This window comes from Engystomops pustulosus, chromosome 10 (assembly GCF_040894005.1).
Source record: "Engystomops pustulosus chromosome 10, aEngPut4.maternal, whole genome shotgun sequence".
In the NCBI taxonomy this organism is placed as follows: domain Eukaryota; kingdom Metazoa; phylum Chordata; class Amphibia; order Anura; family Leptodactylidae; genus Engystomops; species Engystomops pustulosus.
The window spans coordinates 57,974,378-57,992,749 of record NC_092420.1 but is presented as its reverse complement, the minus strand read 5'-3'; the positions used below and the strand labels follow the sequence as shown (position 1 = coordinate 57,992,749).

Here is an 18,372-nt window from a genome sequence, read left to right as displayed (position 1 = left end):
TGGAGTAAGTGATGAAGCAATAGACATACCATGTCTACCCAGAACTCTTTCTTGACCTTATTAAATGTTCTCAAGAAGAACAAACAAACATGATCTGTTAAATACTTGGATAATTCATGAAAATGTAATCTATGAATATCCCGGTTATTTAACTTTAAAGGGGTCTTTTATGTTTAAGAAGATCAGAAAATTAAAGTACAAAAAGTTAAAAACAAGTTTGTATCCTCTTGCTCGGATGCAGAGAGTTGATCGTTTGAAGTTCGCTAATGATGTATTCTTAAAAGATTGTGATGACAACATTTCCTATTCAGATTTTTGTCAGGTTATCCTGAAAACCTATCCTGTGGACCCTAATCATCAAGCACTGTACAACAATATCTGCATCCTATCTGAATAGTGGCACATAGTGATGTGTGTTAATGTGGGGACATGTGTGTATTTGCTGATTATGAGCCTATCCATTCTTCATGGCAGCACTGCTCCTGACAGGAATCAGAACAGGAAATGTTGTCATCAGGATCTCTCTTTTTGTATGTAGCTTCAAGTTATCATATCTCAGGATAGACGTAAGACAAGAAAACTGTTTTCACATAATGAGTATTTCCAGTTCCTCCATCTCCTGCGTTGTATCCTTCAAGCTTGGCTGCAATATTAATAGAAAGTTGCATTATTGCTATTGGTTAAGATGGCCATTCAGAAAAACTTGGGCAACAAAAAAATCACTACAAAACTCGTAAACAGAGATAGAAAACTCCTAAACAGACATCTGAGGCATGCCTTGAATCCTAGGACCTAAACCTGGGACCTGATGAAGGCTCTCGGAGTTGATTTCTCTTTATCAACGAAAAGCATGGAACTGGATTGGTTGCCTGAGAGGCCACAGTCAGGATGAAGGATATGTTCAACCCTTTCATGGCGAGTTGTCATTGGTACCTTAATGTCCAGGTCAATATGTATTATCTGCATGGGCCATGTGGATATAGGATGTACATAGCCGTATGGCAGTTGTGAAGGGGTTAATTAAAGAGGCCCAATTTCCAGGTGTGTGGAGTCAGGAAAAATGCAAACAAGTTCCTGATTTAAAAATGATGAGATTCTTTTTTAAAATGTATTGTCAGCTTGACACACCCTTTACATCTTATACTAAAACTCTGCATTGTTTGAGCATAGGGTTGGCTGTTTTTCTTGCGGCAGCGCTTCTTGTTTCCTTGACCTTAGTCATTACGGATAATTCTTCTTGCTCCTGTTCCTGACAGTAGGGGGAAAGTTATTGTTATGGTTTGTTGTATAAAAGAAGAATATGAGCTAAACCTGGTGAATAGAGTCATGAGATCATGTAAACAGCAGCACAATGTATACTATATGTGTTGTGTTAGTAATTGTATTGTATCCTTCACAGGGGGAACAGATTGTACTTGAGTGAATGTATTTTTCCTAGCCTGCATTGTGGACTTCCTCTCTGTGGGAACGCTCTCTCTTTTCCCACTCCTTTCTCTTTCCCCCGTAATTCTGCTTTCCTCCCCCTAATCTTCTCGGTTGTCTTTCTCCTTTCTGACAACTTCTCATCTAGTTGTCTCTCTGTCGGCTTCTCTACTTGTTGTGCTCTCTCTTTTTTTGGCCAGCTATGGGGACAAACTGTGCTTGAGTTTTGTTTAGTGGCTCCAGGGTGGATGGACGAGACTTTTCAGTTTCAGAATGAAGTGGCTTCTACAAAGGACAAAGCATGTCAGGAGAGCTTGTGAATGGAGAAAGGGATGACCCGGTTGTCCCTTAACCTCTTTTCTGTAAGAGTTCTGCCCGGAATTGCTAATGTGAATGTGTGTGTTCTGCAAAGACTTTAGTCTCTCAGCAACTTGGTATTCATTCAATGCGTTCTTATATTCACTTGCTTAAAATCACATTTCACACTTTGAGAAGAATAGAGAAATTAGATATGAAGAAAGGAGGTATTTGCCCTACTTTGCTAAAAAAATGTAATTACCATCTTCAATAGCAAACAGACATGGAACATGGCACACAAAGCTCCAGAATTGGAAATATAGTTATTTCCAAAATTGTAGAAGTAGAAGCGGCATTCATGGTCACAATTTTGACCTGGATTTGGCCACTTGCTAAATAACATATTATGATTCCTTAAAGGGTTTGTCCAGGAACTTGTAAGTAAAATCAAGTTTTCCGCTATCCATAGAATAGGACAGTGATGGCGAACCTTTTAGAGGCCGAGTGCCCAAACTGCAACCCAAAACCCTGCTTATTTATCACTTGGTGCCAACCAAAAATTAAAGCAGTAACTTATTGCTCCCAGTTAAACAACTTTCAATCATATTGGCCTCCTGAGGACAGCATCACAGTAGAAAGATTGAACATTTTTATCATTTTAGCTTCTTTCCAGTTCCCTTCTGGGGCCAGTAGGAGGTCCTCCAAAAATAATTCGACCCTGTCTAATTCTCCCTCTTCCTACAGTCCCAAGTAGCAAAGTAAGTATCAAAATATGACTGAAAGCCGCATCTTTTAAGTTGCTTGGGACTGCAGGAAGATTCTTTGAGTTCTGTCTGGTGCGCTGGGGTGATGGTCCGGGTGCCCACAGAAAGAGCTCTGAGTGCCGCCTTTGGCACCCGTGCCATAGGTTCTCCACCACTGGAATAGGAGATCAGTGGGGATCCCAGTGGTGGAAAAACAAGAATGAGGGTCCTTTGCAACCCAGATGAACAGAGCAGCCAGTCATTCATCTGTATGGTGCTGATGGATATAGCCAAGGGCAGTATGCGGCTATCTCTGTCAGTCCCATAGAAAGAGATTGGAGTGGCAGTGTGCATGCCCTAACCCCCCATTCCATTCTTTTGGGGTACAGTAGGTGTACAACAAACTCTCGATCTCATAATCCTTGGGAGTACTACCACTGACACCCCCATCGAACATCAAGTTATCTCCTATCCTGCAGAAAATTTGTTGTGAATGGAAAACCACTTTAAAAACGTATGGATTTTTGTTGTGTTTTAAATCTCTTGACTTGATAATGGTCTTCACCTTGTCCTTTACTTTCTCCCTGCTCACTTCTTACAGGTGGAATATCATCCTTTTCAGAGGCCACAGGAGCTGGTGGATTATTGTAAGAGAAATAATATTGTATTTGGTGGATACTGTCCTCTGGCTAAGGGTCAGGCGCTGACACATCCAGTAGTTCTAAGGCTTGCAAAGCAGTATGGGAAGACGCCGGCTCAGATTTGTATTCGCTGGAGCATCCAGGTGAAGATGTTGACTTGATGATTCTGGTTTTCACATATTATTGGAACGACAATATAAAATATATATCTATGGGGCAGCATGGTGGCTTAGTGGTCAGCATTACAGCCTTAGAGCGCTGGGAACCTGGGTTCAAGTCCCAGGGTTCAACATCTGCAAAGAGTTTTTATGTTCTCTCTGTGTTTGCGTGGGTTTCCTCCGGGTCCTCTAGTTTCCCATTGGGGACAGGGACCGATTTGGCAAGCTCTTTGCAGCGCTGTGTAATCTGTGTGTGCTATATAAATAAAGGTAATATTATTATTATGTATCCATAGTGTATCCAAGATACTTAGATATAACAATGTAGTCAGTGAGCTGCAACACAGCAGCTTTTAACTCATATTGTGGAACCATCTTACATGTGTTACACAAACACAAGAAATTGTCCTAAGATGTTTAAAGACTAATAACACTGACATTATATATTACAGAACATACAATTAAATTACTTTTTTTACTCTCCACAGAATGGCATTGTTACCATCCCAAAGTCAACAAAAGAGAGCAGAATCCAAGAGAATTGTCAGGTGAGGCTGGTAACTACTCATATATACCTGCAAGTAATGTACAATGCACGATATATCCTTGGCAGTGATGGGCACGGACAGCAGACCCAGTGTATGGGCCCCATTTACTCACACAGGTTTCACATATGGTATGTCACCCAGTATCATGATGTCACCACTAGGAATAACAAAGCTGTCCATTACTAGGGCTGATAATATAAGATAGACAGCTCCATTCACAGGTCTAATCACAACAGGAAAATACACAGATTTTCTCATCTCGTGGCTCTAGCTTAAAACAACAGAAAGGGAGAAGTGTCGTATCACAAAATGTCAATCATTGTGGTCCGACAATGCAGTAGGATGAAGTATTTCATCCAAGCGTCCAGCATTGCCCCGCCATGGTCATGTCATTTATAACAGCTACCTTGGACATGTGAGGGGCTCTCCAATTTCTCAGTCTAAATAATGAGAAATGCCAAGTTCATCTCATAGAAAAACTGTGAGTTAAAGAATACAGCTGGTGTTAATAAAATGAGATTTTACTGGCCAGCTTAGTGGGACTTTATCATTATAATATATATTTAAAGCCATTATACAGAACTTCGCAATAAATGGCTTGCCTCGGATTGGCCATCAATATTTAGACCCCTTGCCTGTTAACGTGCTCGGTCTGCAGACTCAGAATTCTAGAACCAAGCACTGTACAGACAGGGACACCTTGCATCATGTATTTCTATGATGCAGGGAATCCCATCCACTCTACTGTGCTCCATGATTGGGATCCAGCTGTTTCCACTGACCGAGCCCATTTGTGTTAGAAGTTGGATCTGACTCCACATTAATCCGGTGTGTTAGGAAGCCTTGTGATAGGATATCAGTTTTAGAATGGGAGGGGTCTTTTGTTCTCCACCCTCATTGCTTACTACAACCAAGCACCACCATAAATACATGTACAGGCCAAGCCTCGGAAGACGTGAATGATGCTGGCGAGCAATGGAGCCGCTGCAAACCGCTGATTTCCTAAGACTCAGACATCCACTGATCTAAATAGATGAGGTTAAGTCTTAGATATCCTACCTTAGCCGTAGTTCACTGACCTTCATACACCTCTAATTGCTAATGACAGTTTAATGTTTATTAGTTAAACTAATTTTGCATGAATTCCTATAATAACTGTAGTGTTTGTCAGGAATATGAGAACACGTATTATCATAGGGTGTGTGTATAAAATAACCCCTGTTCTCCTTACACACTAACCAGCCTGCATCTCCTCAGGTGTTGGGTTTCACACTAGCAGATGAGGACGTTCTCGCCTTAAATTCCCTGCATGATGGGCGTCACGTGTCCTGGGATCCGACCAATGTATTGTAGCCATCCAAGGTTTGACTACATTAACACATTTTACTTTATTTCTTAGTTTAGTAATATGAGATAAGAACTTTTATGACATGCACATTTTATACTGTATATCAAAGCAAATATGGATTTTATGGAAGACATAAGCGTAAGAGATGACAAAAGTCCAGTGCAAGCCCAGGTCATGGATTGCCTGCGTATAGGAGTTGATGGGTACAGAAGACAAGGGAAGCTCTCATGTAAATGGTCATAACCTAAACTGAATAGTTTAATCCTTTACTCCAGGCGTCTACTTTCTGAATATAAATTAGTAAAGAGTAATTAGATTTATGTAAATACATTGGGGATAAAAAGTATTTAGTCGGCCACTAATTGTGCAAGTTCTCTGACTTAAAAAGATGAGAGAGGCCTGTAACTTACATCATAGGTAGAATTCAAAAAGAGAAAACCAATACAGAAATTCACATTGCACTGGCTTAAGCAGGGGGACACATTTGGAACTGCAGGATCTAAGTCCCTGGCGGTGTAGTGCGTAGGCTACATTCACACTGCCGTTGCCAGCCGTACCATAGCACGGCAGGCCCACGGCAGTGCCTGGGGAAAGGAGGAGGGGTAGAGCGCCGCTCACCCCCGCCCCTCTCCACAGGAATATATGGCGAAAGGCGCCATATTCTGTAATAAGATAGGACATGTCGTTTGTTGCTATGGGGTACGGAGTGGTACGGCGGCGCATGTGTGCTGCACCGTACAGCTCCCGTTAGGCACCGTGAGTCCATAGCGATGTATGGGGACGTATATCGGCCGTATATATGTCCCCCATATGTTTGTGTGAATATAGCCTTACTGACAGTAGCCTTTGTTATGTTGGTCCCAGCTTTCTGTAGGTCCTTCGCTAGGTCCCCCGTGTGGTTCTGGGATTTGTGCTCACTGTTCTTGTGAACATTTTTTACCCCCTCGGGGTGAGGTCTTGTGTGGAGCTCCTGATAGAGGGAAATTATCACAGGTCTTGTATGTCTTCCATTTTCTAATGATTGTTCCCACCTTTGATTTCTTCGTATCAAGTTGTTGCCTATTGTAGATGCAGTCTTCCCAGCCTGGTGCGCGTCTACAATTTTGTTTCTGGTGTCCTTCAACAGCTCTTAGGTCTTCACTATAGTGGAGTTTGGAGTGTGACTTTCTGAGGTTGCGGACTGGTGTCTTTTATACTGATAACAAGTTCAAACGGGAGCCATTACTACAGGTAATGAAAGGGGGACAGAGGAGCCTCTTACAGAAGAAGTTTCAGGTCTGTGAGAGACAGAAATCTTGCTTGTTTATAGGTGACCAAATACTTAATTCCCACCATAATTGCAAATACATTTTTTAAAAATCAGACAATGTGATTTTCTGGATTTATTTTGCCTCTCATAGTTGAGCTGTACCTATAATGTTGATTAAAGACCTCTCTCAGTGGGATAACTTGTACAACTGGTGACTGACTAAATACTCCCCCCCACCCCCCACTGTATATCATGTAAAAATTATGACATGCCTCTAGCTTTCCCTGACCCTATCTTAGTGATCATTACAATAATAGTTTGGAGAGAGTGGTTTTAGGGGAATCTCCAGTGTGGACAATAGTGAAGTTGTTTTTCTAGGATTAGACATGTCTCCTGAAAATATTGTTGAGGTCAAAATCCCAATGAGAAATTAATTTTCCATCCATCTGACTATATCTTTTGGCCCTGTGTGTAAAATTAACCTTCGCAACATATCAGCTAAGTTAACAATATTATTTGCTTTTATTGGCTTTTAATAATCGACCAAATCCAACTGAGTCTGAAATTTTAATAGCAAAAGCATAGCAATACCCTATGAGAAATATTTCTAAAAAATATATAAACATGCATCCACCAAGTTTCACATTTGCTTTCTGATAAACCGTGACACTCTTGCCTATCTATAGGCTCTGTCTGTTAATGAAATGAGTGAATTTCTTTTACATGTATATCAGTCTGCATACAAACATAGGTCATGACGCTTTTTAGTAAACCACACCTCCTTGCCAGATGAGCTGTAATAAGTGTCTAAATTTTGCAGGCTTTTGGCGAAACTTGCAAAGTCATCTACCAATTCCAAGACTGTTCTATCACAGAAGGCATGGAGCAATATCTAACAGCTAGTCTCACCCTATAATCACAAAAGTGATATGCAGAATTTATGTTTCCGTCAGGTAAATTCTGCAGGCACAAGGATTGTGTTGGTCATAACAAATTCACTTGAAGGCAATGGGCACAACTTTAAGGGGTTGTCTGACCCCTTAAAGTTGTAGAAATAGCGAGGGTGGCTGCTATGGGCTGCATTAAATAATAGCATGTATTTACCTCTTCCCGCACTCCTAGTGTCCCACAACGCAGTCCCTCCATGCCCCTTTGTGATTACAGGGTCGCAAAAGCTCAACTCTGATAACTTCCGACCTAGCATGTCCGCCCTACCACTGTCCCAGCGCTGAATCGGGTGCTGGAACATAGTGATGGGTGGGTATGCCGGGCCGCTGGGCAGTAGTCCAAGCCGAGCTTCGATGCCCCTGTAAACAAACAGGGGCATGGCAAAAAGGAACATGGGGAATAAATTATTTTATGTAGCCTCTGCTGGACCTCCTAGTTATTTTTCCATACTCTCAGACAACCCTTTTAAAACATGATATAGCAGTGAATTCAGGTGTATCAGCTGGACAGTATTATAATAGTAACATAGATAAGGTTGGAAAAAGATGCAGTTCCATCATGTCAAACCTATAAGAGGTTTAACCAAACAATAGTCCAAACCATGTGGATCGATGACACAAACTGCAGCAAAAAAACACTCAAATTATTTTTTGAAGTAGAGTTGATTATCCTATTTCCACCATGAATCATTATTACCATGAGGAGTGTTTGCTTTAAAGGTTCATACTTTTACTCATAACATAAAAATCTGTTATGTAATAGAAAATGATAACATTGTTTTAGACGTGAAGTCAACATTTTCCAGAATTTCCGCAAAGGCAATTTTAATAATTTCATCATGTGACTTAATTTCCGGGCTCCCTGGATCCTACAGACTATGTTATGACTTCCTCAGCACCAATATGTTTAATGATATCCTACAGTGAGTCAGGGATGTTGTTCTTCTGGTGTATTGTACTGGGTGTACGAGAAGGATTCTCCCAGGCTGCTAACAGAAAATCCATTGTTAATAGTTTGTGAATGGAGAAGAGATTTACTGACCTAATCCCAGGAATATAAGTAGCCACAAACACAGTATAGAATGAGATCCATGTAAATAATGTCATGTGAATGCGATAAGAATGTGCCAGGGTTAACTACAATATATATAGGTTATTGTCCGCAGTTCTGATGTGGTTTCAGTCTGGTTTTAACTGACAATTTGAGAGATTTAAAGGGGTTTACCATTTGTGATTACCGGTAAATGTATTTGTTTGTAGATAATGGGAAATCTTATATTTTTCTAAATTACATCTTTTTTTACACCTTAATCATTTGTCTACATCTTATCCGCCAGTGTCACGTTTTTTGTTTTTTACAGTTACCTTAGTTAAAAATGTGACTATATCACTAGGAGTCAGACATGTACTTGTCCTATGTGTGCTAACCAAGCATGTCATTACTAACTAACATGACTAACATCATATTTTGTCCTTTTTCACTTAGTCCATGGATGCATTACATGCTCCAGGAGGACTTATCCCTAGTTTATCCCATTCTAATGTGCGGACTTGGCTCACGTGTAGAACATTGTAGGGTTTTACCAATTCTGTAAGCAAAAATAAAAAATGGAAGTAGCACCTTTAGGCTTGACAAACACATAGGGGGGATTTACTATGCCTTGTCTTTGCCCAACCGCAAGCTACTTTAGTCTAGGCGGTAAATCCATCCCCTGAGACATTGCCTTTCAAATGCCTTGTAGAATATGTTGACCTGGCGTAGAGATTCCCATAATATTGTTGCCTACCACATTCATAACTGAATTGCTGTATTACTGTATAATCCAAACTTCTTCTCCTTCTTTCTACTGTAGTGGTGTCCTCAGGTGCCTATACAATTTAAACCTGTGAAAGAGCAGGGAGTAATAAGTTACTGCTTAAATTGTTGCATTGGCACCTTGCGAAAAATATGTGGGTTTTGGCACTTGTGTCTAAAAGGTTTGCCATCACTACTGGACATATGGGTAAGGGTCTTGCCTCCTTACATCGGGCTATATCTGCAGCTTCAGAGGATATCCATTTGCACATTTTACAAGTTTCTATAATGTTAAAGTTCTCATTAGGTGTAGTGGTAAAGTAATACCAAAGGTAGAAAGAGGTGTGAAATATGGTGAGAAAATGTGGTTTGTCAGTTTTCACCTTCTGTATTTAGTTTATACGTCTTACGGAGCCCAAAATAATACCACTAATAGTAGATATAGTGTACCACCAGCCTCTTACAAAAATAGTGAGAAAAAGTGGTTTTGGTGAACTTGCATATACCTTTGTAAGTTTTCACAAAACACATGAAGTACATTACAAGTCAGACACCTGTAGACCCCGAGTGACCAGGATCTGAACTAGATTATGGTATAATTCCATTGCAAACGTGTACCTAGGGGTAAATGTATGGTGAAAATAAGTATTTTTTGAACTGTATGTCTTTTTGATCACTTTTTGTTCAAATTTATAAGTGATATTGTGAAACAGGGGTGATTCAGAAATTTGTGCACTATTTTTCGTTACGGGGTTCACCACTGTATATTTTGATAGAACAGGCATTTGGGGCTGCGGCAATAGCTAACCTGTTTATATTTAGTTATTTTTATTTGTATTCTAAGGAAAGAGGGACCTAAAAATATTAACTTTTAGGTTAATATTTTTTGAAACAGTTTTTATTTACTGTATTTCTAGACCCCTGAGGATAATTGAAACCCTAGGGGGTCTGATCACTTATGCAAGTGATCAAAATCACTTGGGGATGGTGTGAAGTAGAGGAAGAATGCACGAGGAGACACAGGCACACACAGGCTGCAGCTTCCCCTGGGGACTCATCACACGCTGCTGGCAGGGAGCCAAGTAATGTTTATTAAACTATTCAGAATGCTGACAAAGGCATAGCAATCAGCATAGCATAGGCTATTGGAAGCTGTCCCCAGTTAAAAATCACATTTCTGATGACAAGTTTTGCTGACAAGTTATACAATGACATTCCCATAAACAGTGACACTATTTCAGACACTACTATACAATTGAATGGAACATCAGGACATAGACTAGACCTCTATTCATTAGTCAGAATGGGTCATCCACAACCTCACTGATCACCTTGTTCTCCCCTATCCTGTGAGTAGGGCATAACTTAAATAGTTGGCGCAACCCATAGCTTATTGTTAAAGTAATTAAAATAACTTTACCTGTCTACATTCCAGTGTCATCCCCTCCCCCTGTCCTACTGCTGGAACTCCGATTCGGCCACTATTTTAGCATAGGTAGCCAGTGTTGTATCTTGTGTAGAGGTCATCATGGAGGACAGTGATTGGCTGCAGAGGTGACCTGTCCATAAACAATATGTCACCTATCAGCTGCTGAATGGGAGCTCCAGCAGCCTGATCAGGAGGCCAGCATGTACAGTATTTTACTTAAACTATAAGTTGAATTAAAGCAGCTTTGTGTTTTAGGTGAACAACCCTATTAAAGGAAACTTACAATGAAACACTTACTCATTTGTCCAGGCACAGTGACTGTGGTCATCTTCTTATATTTGTTGGTTGTAGCCATCAGGCAGAGGGTGAGGGGGGAAGTGCTTAGCAGGAGTGGGGGGGGGGGGATAGTGTAACAGTCTGTGAAGTTATAGCACAAATAAGCTCTGATAACACCCCCCAGAGCCCTTCACACTCAGTAGCATAATTTTAAAAGTTTGATTTTTGAAGGAAGGAGACCATGGATAGCAGCGTTTGATGGTAAATTAGCTTTAGGGAAAACATATTACATAAAAGATCTTTTATCATATATTCTTTATGCAATTTTCAACTGTTCCTGCAGCTCAAGTGATGGAAAGAAGTTTTATTTATGCAATTGCCAGGGGGATAAACACTTTCTTACACATGGTTGTAGAAGAGATCCTGTGCTTAGGTTACTGTAGAAGCAAGATTTATATATCTGTCCCTATAATACCTACTTTTCTTCATCCTCCACTGCCCTTTCATTTGATTGCATTATTGATTGCTTTATTAGTTTTTTGTCTGCATTCTCCCTTCAGTTTCTTGTGACCTCTGTCCTCTGGTTTTACTACATGTAATCCGGCTCTGAGTGCCATGAAATGGTCCTCCGCAGGGGTAAACAGCCATAGAGAGTCATAATACTGAGCAATAGGGAGTCTGGTTACTTAAATACTAAAACAATATAAAATAGCAAAAAATATTTATCAATGTGTGAAGGATACAAAAAGAATAAAAACAAACAACATTGGTGTATGCAAGTTATTGACCGCATCGGGTATGAGCGACAAATAAAAGAAATGTTCTCACCTCAAACCCTGATACAGACAGACATAAATACAAGCTGTCAGTCTCCATTTATTTCACTTCTTTCCAATGGAGTAATTTAGCTCTACGAAGGTAGAAGTTGTCTTATCATAGATCAAGTGCAGTGCGATGAGACTGTATAAGGGAAACTAGACGTCAGACGACCTATAAGCAACATAAGGCATAACAATGTTTTTCAAAAATATTCTGTAAGAAGCAAAGGAATGTGTAAATAAGTTTTCTGGGATGAGAAAAGGAAAAACTAGGCCTCCAATGTTACCTTAAATATCTACGTCTGACTTTCAAGAAGTCTAGTCTTGTCATGGAATCGACACCCAACTTCAGATGTAGGTTAGGAAGGAATCTATTATTATCCTTTAATCTATAATTATCCTTTGCAGACCAAAAACATTTTTTTGCACAACTCTTTAAAAATGATAAAAATTATGATTATACATAGATAAGAGGCCACTAAAATGATAAGCTTCTACTTCCGCTCACTGCTTCACGCTGTTTTGCTGCCAATACTACTGGTCTGTAATTTTCTATACACCGTTTGAAGAGTGTGGACCACAATCCCTCCTGAGTAAAGCACGTGACTATGGGAGGTGTCTTGAAGCTGTCATCACCAACAAAATCTGAATTGCGTTTTAGAATTCTGTCATTTCTCATCATCACACATACCTTCATTCATGAACATGTGTGATTTGATAAGTCGTATGGGTTGATGTCTGTGCCAGTGTCGATTGGATGGGTTGTTACCAACATCGGGGCTCATTTACTAAGGGTCGCGGGCTGCACTTTTGTCGGACTGTGTGCGTTCTTCATGGCTAAAACGGCTTGCACAGGTATTTAAGAAGTTTCTGCGCTGGGATTGTGTCCACGAGACCCTTGGTGGCTGAGTGGGTAGCACTTCAGCCTTGCAGCACCTTTCAGCCTTGCAGTTTTGGGTTCTAGTCCCACCCAGGTCAACATCTGCAAAGAGTTTTTTTTTGTTCTCTCCGTGTTTGCGTGGGTTTCCTCCGGGTACTCCGGTTTCCTCCCACACTCCAAAAAAAAATAATGGTAGGTGTTTAAATTGTGAGCCCCCTGGGGAAAGGGACTAATTTGTCATGCTTTGTGCAGCACTGCATAATCTGTGTGCGCTACATAAATAAAGAATTATTATTATTATTCCATGCGTCACAAATTAGGGGGCGTGCCGTTGGATGGTCCGACTGATTCGGACCAAGCACCATATTTAATTTTCAAATTGTGTTGCACGCCCTATGTTAAAGATGCACCACAAAAAAGATGGTGAAATCTGTCGGACCAATGTGGGGAAGCGACAAATTCATTATTTCAAGCGCATGATCTTAGTGAATCGCCGCATGCAGCATTATAGACGGACAATACACTTTCTGTGAACTCCAGTGACTGGATAAATAAATGTGCCCCATTATGTTCCTTTAGAAATATGTTTACTCAGAACATTGGTGACGTGTTCAATACTCCTGTATAGATCCATCTGTTCTATGGCACACTCTCTGCAGCTCAATTGTGACCGGTTCCCTTTAAGATTTTATTTTTTTACAGTTGCACATGTTACTTATTGAATATATAACTAAAAATAAAATATGTCCACAAAGAAGCAGGAAGTTTGTAGTAAACTTATATCAACAATCTACACACCCAAATATAAAAATTACATTCTTACGCAACCTATAACTAGAAGTAACATCTGACTAAGCAACATACCATATACCTATATAGTATATCAAAATCACTAATTATAACTGACTTATGCATATTTAGGGTTACAGAATGCAGGATACATTTTATGTGACAGATCAAAAGATGTTGGTATATGGCCCTGATACTTACATCTACGGTATATTTTTGGTAATTACTGTATATACTCATGTATAAGCTGAATTTTTCAGCACAAAGCATGTGCTGAAAAACCTCACTTAGGCTTATACACGAGTCAATAAAAAAATAAACTTACATACACACCTTCCGACACAGCTCCCCGATGCTCCGTGTGGCTGCTTTTCTTTCTTCTCTCTGCTGTATTAGCCGGCAGAGATGCGTCCATGCGCTCTGCCAGCCTGTGCACACTATGATGCTGGGGGCTGGCTGGCTATATACTACTGGGGGCTGGCTGGCTGTATACTACTGGGAGCTGGCTGGCTGTATACTACTGGGGGCTGGCTGGATATATACTACTGGGGGCTGGCTGGCTATATACTACTGGGGGCTGGCTGGCTATATACTACTGGGAGCTGGCTGGCTGTATACTACTGGGGGCTGGCTGGATATATACTACTGGGGGCTGGCTGGCTATATACTGAAAGGCTGTGACCATTGCATTTCCCACCCTCGGTTTATACTTGAGTCAATAGGTTTTCCCAGTTTTTGGTGGTAAAATTATGGGCCTCAGCTTATTCTTGGGTTGACTTATACTCAAGTATATACGGTAAGTGCCCAAAATTCAAAGTATAATGTTATTTTGTAAATAAAATTTCTGATAGTGTCTCAACCTTGAATATGAATGAGGTACATGTATACATTGAGCTGCTAGAGAGCTGTAATACACAAGAGCCATGTATAGGCATTGCAGACTTGGAAATATTATGTAGTATGGAGCTGTACAGCAGCGCAAATTAACATTTAAGAGGCTCCAAGTTATGGCATTCAGTGTTAAGTATGGCATGCAGTCTTAAATTCCTTGATTTATCTTGCGGACTGTCGATCCTTAAAATAATAGGAAAAACGGTATTGCTGTATTTATAAAAAAAAAAATGTAAATAAATTAAAGCATGAATTAAATTTTTGTTAGATGTTTGAGCTTTAGTAGGGTTTGGTGTTACTGGGGCTGGTTTGGGATTTTATTAAACATAGTTGAGCTACAATATTGAGCACCAAGGAGGCTGTTTACTTGAATTATACTAAAACAGAATATTGGCTTGTTTTTATTCTTTAATAAAATGCTGTATGCAAATTATGGACCCCATCGAGAATAAATGACAAACTTATCAGTTTTCATTTTTTTCACTTCCAGTATTAGTAATTCAGCACTATTATGAGGCAGAGAGGTTGAAGTTGCCTGCAGTGGATAGCCAAACCAGTAGTTTCATCCAAAAAAACCATGGGATAATCAGGTTATCATGTAATAAGAATCACAGAATCAATATATGCACAGTCAGTCCTCCTGTATCTGTCTCCTGTATTGCCTATGATCTACCTGGTCATATTCCTGCCAACTGTTTGCTTTGGTAACCAAATTCTTGTTTACTTGTTTTCATGTGCATTTGATCCATATCGTATAGAAGACAAATTGAGCGGAATATTTGTCTCATACATGGGAAAGAGTCAGGGGCTCAACACATGGCACTAGCCTATTATGCCTGCCCATGAGTTAATCCTGGGACTGCTATGTCAGGCTGAGCACTATGAAGTCCGAGAAGAAAAGGGGGTGAGTGGGAAACACAATAAGAAAATCAAAATTAATTTGCATCAAAGTTTTCCAGATCTGGGGAGACATGTCAGAGACTGTTGTAGACAGAGACTGTTGATGTCTACTATTCATAGGTTTGTCCAACAAAAATAAATCTATTGTGCTCCTAAAAGGGGTTTTATTTTTTGTAATATGATAACAGGAATCGTCTTCTGCTTCCAGTCATGTTTTCTGTGTGTGGGAATACCCCTGCTATCCATGCCAAGCTATCTCTTACAACATGCAATGGCTAAATGACTGAAACCAAAAATGACACTTTTTCTAATACATTAGTTGAGTACATATAAAGTTAAAGTTTTCTTTTCAATATAGATGTATAGAATCTATAAAGAGAGGAGAATTATTTACATGCACCTCCCACTTAACCATCTTCTCTTCCCTTCCCTTACTGACCAGAAAGTTTCCTTAATGCCAGGAAGCTAACATCTCACTACTTGTGCGCTAGCCCACATCCATCGAAACCTCACCACTATGCTCATCCCAGCTCTATTATCGCTCCATCTCCCTTTAATCATGCAACTGTCACACCCATCCTAAAGAAGCCATCTCTGGACCCATCTACTCTGCTGAACTATCGCCCTATTTCAATCCAAGGAACCTATCTTGTATGTAATCCAGGGACTGCCTGTACTTCCATTTGCTTCAAAACTCCTGGAACAACATGTCCATCTAAAACTATCTTCCTACCTTACCTCCAACTCGCTCTTTGTGTCAAAAACCAGATTATAGTTTGTCAATAACTCCACCGAGACTGCCCTGACCAAAGTCTCCAATGATCTACTGGCTGCCAAGGCAAAACACCACTACTCTTCTCTCCACCTTCTACTACCTCTTCACGTCACCCCCTGTCGCGTCTCTCAAGGGTCTGTCCTGGGACTCCTACTCTTCTCCATCTACACCTCTGGCCTAGGACAGATCATTAAGTCACACGGCCTTCAATACCACTTTTATGCAGGTGACACACAGATCTATATTTCTGGTCCATCTATTTCCTCTCTTCTAGCCGGAATTCCGTGTCTATCAGCCATATCCTCTTTCTTCTCTTATTGTTTTCTAAAACTAAACATGGACAGAACAAAACTCTACATTTTTTCTCCACCTAATGCATCCCTCCCACCAGACCTAACCATCACAATTCATGGCTCCACACTCTCTCTGGTCTCTAAAGTCCACTGCCTTGGAGTCATCCTTGACTTTGACCCTCAAATCCCATCCCTTACTACAACCTGCTGCATCCATCCTCTATCTTAAGAACCCTTTCTTAATCTAGAATCTACAAAATTACTAGTTCATGCCTTCATCATTTCCTGCTTGGACTACTGCAACATTTTTCTCTGTGGTCTCCCAGCAAACTCTCCAATCTATCCTTAACAATGCTGCCCAGCTCTACCGTCTGTCTCCTCGCTTCTCCTTTGCCTTTCGTCTCAGCCAGTCTCTCCACTGGTTACCCATTGCACAGCAAATTCAATTTGAAATACTAACCATGACATACAAAGCCGTCCACAACCTATACTCACCATATATCACTGAACTAATAAGTCAGTACCATCACACATATAATCTTTGCTCCTCACAGGACCTTCAGCTTCACTCTATTACGATCCACTCTCACAACCGTATAAAGGACTCCTCCCATGCATCTCCCATAGTCTGGAACTCTGGATAAAACTTTGCTGGGGACAGCCCATGCGCCTACACAGAGCGCTCTGAGTGCTCCGTATGTTTTCATCCACTAGACTATAGTCTTAAGAAAGAGCAAACTAGGACATCTTCACTGAAAGAAAATGGCCATGTAACTAGATCTATATATGTAGACTTTCATTACATTTACTGTAAAGTCCACCTAATTTATGATTGATTTGCACCATTTTTGGAAACAGCTTTATCGCTTTTATTTTCACCCACACGGTGGGATTTGTTTATTCCTTAAACCATTCAAAGACAGATGTATCAATTGTGGCTTTTGATAATTTCTCAAATGTATTTAAAATTTTGCTAAAATTGGGCACAAAAGCACTCCACTCACCAGTCACGTTAAAGAAACCAAAAATATTCAGACCTGTTATCTAGGTACAACACCCAGATGAATGATTTCTACTATTTACTATCTAGTGAGAATTCCCCAAAACTTGCCATCTGCCAAATCTGACCCAGTTTTCTAATTATACACACTCCAAGTACCATATGCCCTTTCTATTTATGATACTAAACCCTCCCTAAAATCAAGTCATAGATGTGATACAGTGACCTGGGTGTAGAATAGCTCTAGTGACCTCAATATAATATTACTACATAAAGATAATCCACTCCATGTAGATATTTCATTCTCTATGCTGTGCCACGGTACATCATACATAATGCACAAGATAAGGTGAAAGACAGAAAAAAATTAATTTCATATCCTAGTCTTTAAAATGAGTAGGATGTACTGAATCTCAGGTTTCTGGAGGTCTAGGAGGTCCAGGTTTCATTGTACATTTTGTATATAATTGCATATAATTTGGACTGCTTTCTGCCCGTCTGCCTACTTTTCTCACCCCTTCTGGTAACAAGATGTTTATAAATTAGCATAAAACCATGCAACGATATCATGAGAATTCTTTTATTTATTGGGATTGCATCTTTTACGCAAACAAAAGTAATCATCATTTGTCGGCATGAGCTTTAGTTTTGTAAAGAGGCAATAAAATGGACTTGAAGAGTGGAGATAAATGTGCATAGATGTCAGGAAATTGTCACATATTTGCATCAGTCACCACATTTCTAGCAGCGGCCTTTAGGTTCTGGGGTATTACCATAAAAATAAAGCATGATAAACCAGTAACTCTTACTATACTAATAATCCAGATGTGCTCTGGGGAGTTACCAGAGCCCCTTCTTACTGCAGCTTTGTAGGCTGTTCCCTCCATCCTCTACTACTGTGAGATTACTTCAGGCACAGGGAGCAGGGAAGTGCAGAGGAAGCAGGGGGAGGCGGAGACAGTAAAATAACCTGTGTAGCTGCAGCACAAGGGCCTCCGATATCATCCACCATAGCCCTTCTGACTCATTAGCATAATTATAAAAATTGATTTTAGAAGAATATAAATTCTAAGAAGATTACCACAGTCACAGTGCCTGGTTCTATGAGTAAGTGTCCCGGGTTTGTCATTTTGGATTTTGATGGTAGATTTCCTTTAAGGGTTTTTTATGACC

At 40.2% G+C, this 18,372-nt stretch overlaps 1 protein-coding gene across 5 annotated transcripts in view; it reads left to right on the top strand.

Annotated features, from left to right (window-relative positions):
* Positions 1 to 18,372, top strand: part of LOC140104889 (glyoxal reductase-like) — a 94,037-nt gene that overhangs the window by 50,149 nt on the left and 25,516 nt on the right. For 3 of the 5 annotated variants that reach the window (XM_072128657.1, XM_072128655.1, XM_072128654.1), the window contains 2 exons: positions 3,064 to 3,246; positions 3,750 to 3,809. In XM_072128657.1, coding sequence (XP_071984758.1) covers positions 3,064 to 3,246; positions 3,750 to 3,809 — 243 coding nt within the window. Of the gene's footprint in view, positions 1 to 3,063; positions 3,247 to 3,749; positions 3,810 to 5,066; positions 5,172 to 18,372 lie in introns of all 5 variants that reach the window. The other 2 variants (XM_072128658.1, XM_072128656.1) reach the window with 1 other exon arrangement.